The 7,396-nt window shown below is 33.1% G+C and overlaps 2 protein-coding genes across 2 annotated transcripts; one reads left to right on the top strand and one right to left on the bottom strand.

The window, feature by feature from the left end:
- The first annotated feature begins 299 nt into the window (after nucleotides 1-299).
- Nucleotides 300-2,550, top strand: LOC145059290 (TATA-box-binding protein). Its single transcript, XM_079007145.1, has 9 exons — nucleotides 300-575; nucleotides 731-891; nucleotides 1,152-1,239; nucleotides 1,405-1,476; nucleotides 1,610-1,660; nucleotides 1,803-1,847; nucleotides 1,923-2,015; nucleotides 2,090-2,191; nucleotides 2,275-2,550. Exons 2-9 carry the CDS (start codon nucleotides 815-817, stop codon nucleotides 2,347-2,349), a joined length of 603 nt encoding a protein of 200 aa, XP_078863271.1. The 5' UTR covers nucleotides 300-575; nucleotides 731-814; the 3' UTR covers nucleotides 2,350-2,550.
- Nucleotides 2,551-2,961: 411 nt separating this feature from the next.
- LOC145059289 (YTH domain-containing protein ECT4-like) lies at nucleotides 2,962-5,948 on the bottom strand. The gene is made up of 6 exons (XM_079007144.1): nucleotides 5,772-5,948; nucleotides 5,318-5,394; nucleotides 4,504-5,199; nucleotides 3,874-4,404; nucleotides 3,586-3,798; nucleotides 2,962-3,473 (listed from the first exon to the last, which is right to left on the bottom strand). The coding sequence occupies exons 1-6, from the start codon at nucleotides 5,797-5,799 to the stop codon at nucleotides 3,222-3,224; spliced, it is 1,797 nt and encodes a 598-aa protein (XP_078863270.1). The 5' UTR covers nucleotides 5,800-5,948; the 3' UTR covers nucleotides 2,962-3,221.
- Nucleotides 5,949-7,396: the final 1,448 nt, after the last annotated feature.

The raw sequence follows: 7,396 nt of genomic DNA, 5'->3' as shown, positions 1-7,396 counted from the left end.
ATCCCCTACCCTCGGGCCTCGCCCATTACAACGGCCCTGCCGCTCCAGGCCCCGCCTGGCTTCGAGCCCCGCTCGGATACAAATCTATTTTTTTTAGGCCCCGCCCGCTAACCACATAATACAAAATAACATATAACACATAACATATATACAAATCAAAAAATTAAATTAAATACCTTAATAAATCAATTTCTCTACTATTTACTATATACAATTAACAATTTAATACCCACGAACGCGTTGACTAAACAGGGGTATTTATGGCATGATATAAAAGACATCCAAAGCCGCCCATAGACCCAACCCTTGCTTCCCATATCGTTCATTCGTTCAGTGCTTCTCATCCCCCTTCCTCTATATATCCCCCTTCGAATCTCCCTTACCTATATAAACATCTACTCCTTCAAATTCCTACCCGCCTTACATCAAATCATCTGCAACGTTCGTCAATTCTCAGTCTCCTGCGTTTCCCATTGATTTTAATTTTGAACCCATCTCGGAATTTCCAGAAACCCTAATCTAAGATCCCACATTCGAAGAGGGTGGCCGGATAGTTAAAGAATCACTACTTTCTGGTCTGTAATCGGGAGATTATTAATAGTCTGTATGTTGTAGATTTAATTTTACATTAGTAGCATCTGTCAATCAAAGAATTAGTGAATTGTGAAACTAAAATATCTTCGAATACGGGTTTGGGAAAGTTGGTTTATGGCGATGATTCTTTTTGTAGGACTAATTTGATTGGGAAAAGGTTCATTCGCTGAAGGTGTTGATTGAACTGTAGAGTTAGAGAAGGGATAAGGAGGAGGGTTTGATGGCGGATCAAGCGCTTGAAGGGAGCCAACCGGTTGATCTCATCAGACACCCATCTGGAATTGTCCCTACTCTTCAGTAAGTTCTTAATTGATTCTTCTTTGGTGAGAACAAGTAGCATCAGTCATGTTTCTGATAGTCTATACCAATATAGACACATCAAGTTAAACAAAATCATAAAAAAGTGGTCTTAGTATGCATTTTACAATGCTTTTTATATCCACTCATTGATTTTGTATCTACTAATGGACTTGTGTAACCCCCCTTTTTCTTAAGAGCATTGAGAATAGCAACATCCTTTCATTATTTTTACAATGTTTTTTTATATATATTTGTAGAAACATAGTGTCTACTGTCAATCTTGACTGCAAGTTGGATTTGAAAGCTATAGCATTACAAGCTCGAAATGCAGAATACAACCCTAAGGTATGTAGTATTTGTTAATGTTGAAATCAAATATTGCTCCTTTCTGTAGAAATTACTTATGAATGTTTTAATCACAGGTGAAGAAATAATCATAAAAATCTGATACCCTTTTTCCTCCAGTTAAAAACATTCACTTATTGTTGTTTGTGTATGTACTCCATCCAGCGTTTTGCTGCTGTTATTATGAGGATAAGAGAACCCAAGACTACAGCATTAATCTTTGCTTCTGGGAAAATGGTAACTTTTTATTCTAAATTTATATTTTATTATCAAGCAAATATTCTTGTATCTAATTAGTATCTTGTTATTTCCCTTTTATTTTGGCTGTTTTTCTTCATATTCATATGGATATCGTACTTTGTTTCTTCAGGTTTGTACAGGAGCTAAGAGTGAACAGCAATCAAAATTAGCAGCAAGAAAGGTACATGAGGATTATTACTATGATCTTTTTATTAAAAAAAATCATTTTTTGGAGATAAAGGCTAAATCAATCATATAGTGTTACTATTTTCGTTTTTTTTTCTCTTTTATTGTAATGTTTAAAAGACTTGATTCTTGTTCAGTATGCCCGAATTATACAAAAGCTTGGTTTCCCGGCAAAATTTAAGGTAAAACTTAAACAATCTCATATATTTCATATTATTCAAAAAAAAATTAATGAAATATTTTGTTTAATTTTTTAGGATTTCAAGATCCAGAATATAGTTGGATCATGTGATGTAAAATTTCCAATTAGACTTGAAGGACTTGCATACTCTCATGGTGCTTTCTCAAGTGTAAGTTTCTTTTTTATTTGTTTCTCTAATCAAACTCAACTTATTTTAAATAATTATTTTTTATTTTTTTGCAGTATGAGCCGGAACTGTTTCCTGGATTGATTTACCGTATGAAGCAACCTAAAATCGTGTTGCTCATTTTTGTTTCTGGGAAAATTGTTCTTACTGGAGCTAAGGTGTGAGATTTTAATAGTTTATACATACATATATATATTTTTTATTTTATTTTTATAACTTTTTTTATGGTGTTTTATTGTAGGTTAGAGAAGAGACATACACTGCCTTTGAAAATATATATCCAGTGCTAACAGAGTTTAGAAAGAATCAACAGTAGTGTATGGGAGTGAGAGAATTCAATTTGTGTTTGGCTTTTATGCCAATTTATTCGTCGATTGAACAAATATATCACCCAGAAGAATTTTGAATTTTGAATTTTGTGGCTTTTTAAGTAGGGATTTTAGACAATTTTGAGGGTGGATTTGTTTAGCTTGAAAACAATAACATGAGTTTTATAGAAAAGTTAGTTAGTACCTCTCGTTTAATGGACTCATTATTGTCGTATCATACGACGAGTTTTTCTGAATTGCAAAACATATTTGGAGATTTTTTTTCTTGTTAAATATGTTTTTGTAATTTTAACTATAATGGTTTTTCTAAATCTTAAGTTTTATAGTGTTTTTATTTTTTTGAGAAATTAAAATTAATCTTCCTACCTATTAATCCTCCTATCCATTTAAATGTTAATATCCTAAAATATCATTAAATCTCATTAATCGAGTATCAATATTATAATGTATCATTTCATTAGGTAGGAGAATATTTAATTTCTCTTTTTTTTTTAAATCTCAGCTTTTGGGTAAAAATTATCAAAATAGAATGATTTTTGTAGAAATAATTTTCTTAAAGTTAAATAGAAGAAAATTGGATAATAGAAAATAACCTAAAATAAAGAAAGATGGGACACAAATGTATTCTTGGACTTGATTTTACAAGGGAGGAGGATTATGCCATTATGAAAAACTACTACGCATTAATCAAAGCAAATAAACACAAAAACCTTAAAAATATAACACCAAAAAAAGAGCATATAAAAAAAAGACATGAAAAACCTGTTAGAAACCTAAAACCTTCCTATTTTACATGTCTTCCTTCCCCCTCAAACCTCAAACCTCCTTTTGTATACATTTATCCTTAAAAACATATCATCTAGCAACCATTTGCAACGACACCATTCACTGTCGTTTTAGCCTCATGATTGTTTTCCACTTCATCTTTCTTGTTCTCAACAGTGGTGAGTTTTTCTTCCCATGTTTGTTTCTGAAACTGCTGTTGTTTTGCTTTCTTTTCTTGAATCCTCTTCTGTCTATCTTCATAAAACTCAAAATCATCCAATATACATTGCTTGCTTGAATGCTCTTTAAATATCTTAATCATTTGTAACCCCTGATCCAACTTCACCTAATACAAAAACAAAAAACCAACTTTCAATAACCAAAACACAAAATTAAAAACAAAGATTATAAACTCATAACCAAAAAAAAAAATAAAAAAAATAAAAAAAAAAAACTACCTCTTGGGTGTCTCTGCTATTTGTAACAGGTTTATTCTCATTGTTTTCAAGAATAATATGCTTCAATAAAGTATTAGGCACATCTTTCACAATATGCCACTTAACAGGAAAACAACCAATCCATTTGTCTTGTTGCCAATACTCCAAGCTTTTGTTAAAATCAACTGGCCCCACCATTTCAGCAACACCCACAAATTGTCCACTTGTATTCACCTACAAAACCAATCACAAAGATCAAACACTAGACATTTAAAAAAAACAGAAGGGTAAAACCGTAATTAACCATACCGAGAAGAAAAGAAAAACAGGGCATCTTCCAGGCTTCTGTTGAGCCTCCTGATATGCAGCTTCAAGTTTCTTGTTTCCATTTTGTGTACTTGACCACACGTTATACTTGATACTCTTGTGAACATCATCTTCACTATAAGACTTGATAATAAAGAACTTGGCATCTTCATAAGTTTCAGGGAAATCTGTGTGGTTGTATTGGTCTTTATCTGGAGCTGCACACACCTTATCGATACCATCAATGTTTGTCAAATTACCATTCTGTCCTTTAACAGATATGGTGATTCGGGGTCTTGTTATTCTAGCTCTAGGTCCCCTGTTTAGCTCATTAAGACCATCTATGTTCTCATTGGTGTAACCAAAGAAACCGTTTCCTCCTCTTCCTCTAGGCTTGTACTTGTTATCAACAGTCATCCAGCCATTCCCATAAGAGCTATTATAGTTGCTTCCATATTGACTATATAACTTGTTTGGATACATTCTATTCATGTATGCATTTGCTGCATTTATGCCAGACATTGGTCTTGGACTCTACAAATCAAACAAATCGTTTAATTGAAAATTCATAATCAAGAATCAAGAATATGAAAAAGTAATGAAGAAAGATTAGATTTTTAGTTTTTTACATACCATGAGATGAGAATGAGGGCGAACGTTCTGATTCTTTGAAGAAAACCCATTTGTGTTTAATAAAGGAGGAGTGATGTTATTGTTTCTTAATGGGGTGTCTAACCATGGTATTGGAGAGTGGACCCCATCAAACCCGTATCTTGGATCTTGAAACGAATTATGTGCACCACGGTTAAAACCTGAATTCTGATACACCGGTGGTCTCACAGGGGCAGAATTTGTGGTTCCCTTTATAATGGAATTGGGATTTCCGGTGGTGGTGTCCACAGGGGTAGATCTGGAATTCTCCACTTTCAGAGGGACAGAAGGGGTGTTAGCCATTGGTTGGAAGTATGGAGTCGGGTATTGGTAATGTTGAGCTCCATAGATTTGACCATCATGGGTGGTGGTTGGAACTGGTGAGCCAGCTGGTGAATATGGACCATAAGGTGTGTAGCCATAACCAGGATACATGAGTGATCCATTATCTCCATAAGCACCATGAGACATGTCAACTCCATCAGGGTTTACGTATCTTGAATAGTCGTCCCATTCATTGGTGGCGCCCTCATAACCTCCATAGTAATAAGCAGGAGAAGGGTAGCCATTGGGATAGTAAGCCACTGTTGGATCCATGAAATCTGGAATCAATGGTGTAAGAGACCTTTCGAAAGGTTGGTTTTGAATGATGCCATTGTTTCCGGTTTCAACAGAAGGCTGCAAGGTGTAAACAAACCACATGATTAAGTTTATGATAATGGTAACGAGTGTTACGAAACATGTAGAATTATTAAGAAGATTATCTCGAATTACCAAATTTAGACAAAGTCCTCACCTTCTTAGCAGACTCTGAAGTCTCCAAGGTCTTGGATTGAGAGTCTAATGACATATTCTTCAACAAATCAGCAGCTTCTGTAGTAGAATAAGTAAAGGAAATCCGATTGTTTCACAGAAATTGGTCACTATAAACATTTGAACCAAAACAGTAATCGATAGTTCGTGAGGATCTAATACTACGAAGCTTTCGGAGCCAAAACGAAAAAAGTTAGTCGAGCGGGATATAGAAATATAAAAAAAAATGGAATACCTTTACCCAAATCAGAAAAGATCAAGCACGAATCTCGGAATTTTGATTCGGTTTTCTGTGACTTACAACCAATATAGTTACCAATCACATAGAACTCAGATCTATGAAACCATATTTAAATTTATAAAAAAACAAAACAATTCGAATCGAGCTACAGCAAAAACAATTCAGTAAAGGAAAAATCATAGTAAACAGAGGATACGATCTGCGGGAGGAGCAACGGCGGCCATGATTGGAGATGATAGACTGATAGATCTTCAAAAACAGGGTATAAAACCCAGAAATAGTTTGGGGTTTTGAAGGGGATAGAGAGAAACCCTAGGAAGAGGGAGTGAGAGGAGTTTCGGCGGCCACAGAGAGCGAGGGTTTGGGCTTTGAAGCAAAGAGGTTTTGATCCAAAGGAAAGTGGTGATTCAAATAGCACCACGCCCCCTTTCAACGCATAGTGGCATCTCTGCCCCCTTTAGTTTCATTTTGATAACTTTGACCCCTATGGTCTCAAAATTATACTTTTACACGTTGGCTGATGATATAGCTTTATTTGAAAAAAATTTAGAAGAATCTTAATATTTTTATATAGTTTATGAAAAAAATCTTCAGTTTTATTTTGTTAAGAAAAAATTACTAATTACATGATAAAAATATCAAATCTACCATTTTTTTTACCAATAAATTATTTTTTATCCGGTTACTTCTAGAAAAATCTTATTATTTTGTACATTTCATAAACAAATTTCAATTTGTTTTCATCAACTCTTTTACTATTCCACTAAAAATCTGAAAATTTTCTTGTTTCAAATTATGAATATGAATAAATGTCATTAACCTCCACAAAACTAATGAGCAAAGTCTTTTATAACCAATTATTTGCTACAAAACAATGACGGTGACATTATTTTGAACACATCATCATCCATATAATCCATTTCTCACACAAATTTATGGTACAAGTATTATAAGATATTCAAATTATGTTTTGAACATTTTATTACAATCTACCTAAAAGTAAGTTAAAGGAAAACCAATTGTTATGTTGATATAAGAAACCATTGAGTGATGACAAATCAATCAATATAATAGTAAGTTAGGTGAAAGTGTATGGATTATAGAGAACAACATGAGTTTTTATCCTTAAATCTTAAGCATATGTGAACAATTCATCTATGGATGAATTACTTCACATGTCAATAAATTTAAATTCTGGATCACCAAAACACCAAGACTATAAGAAATATGGTGTTTGTTCTTCTATGGGTTCGCTTCTATGATAACTTTTGGTTTGACATGTGAATTTTTAAAATGAATTTGTGTTTTAGATGGCATATCAATATATAACATTGTGATTTATACTATCCAAGTGATGCAATGATGAACTTGCTATCGACCTGGTTTATATGAGAGATAATAATGTCATTTTCCATTTACATTATAGAAAATAGTCCAAAAAGTGTAACAAATGGTTAGAACAACGAAATTTTTTTAAAACCAGGAAATTTCCATATTTTTTGTGAGAGAGTATATGAGTCGAAGTAAAATAAATTTTTGGGGCTTTTCATAAATTAGGCCAAAATAATGAGACTAAATTGGAGATTATCGAAGAGCAAAAGAAATTTCCATATTTTTTGTGAAAGTGTAACAAATGGATAGACGATCAATGTTTAGAAAATATTAATATGATGGTTGTTTATATTCTTTTGGAACGTTAATTTGTAGCAGTTTCAATTATTATGATGAACGAAGACCCATATGATGCTTAGGTCTCAAGTAGGGCATTTACGTGATTCTTGTTATTAGCTTTAACATTAAAATTTAATAGTAAGAAAGTTA

This window comes from Lactuca serriola, chromosome 6 (assembly GCF_051521515.1).
Source record: "Lactuca serriola cultivar US96UC23 chromosome 6, Lser_US96UC23_V15, whole genome shotgun sequence".
In the NCBI taxonomy this organism is placed as follows: Eukaryota; Viridiplantae; Streptophyta; class Magnoliopsida; order Asterales; family Asteraceae; genus Lactuca; species Lactuca serriola.
Note: the sequence above shows the minus strand (reverse complement) of the source record. Positions and strands in the feature narration are given on the sequence as shown.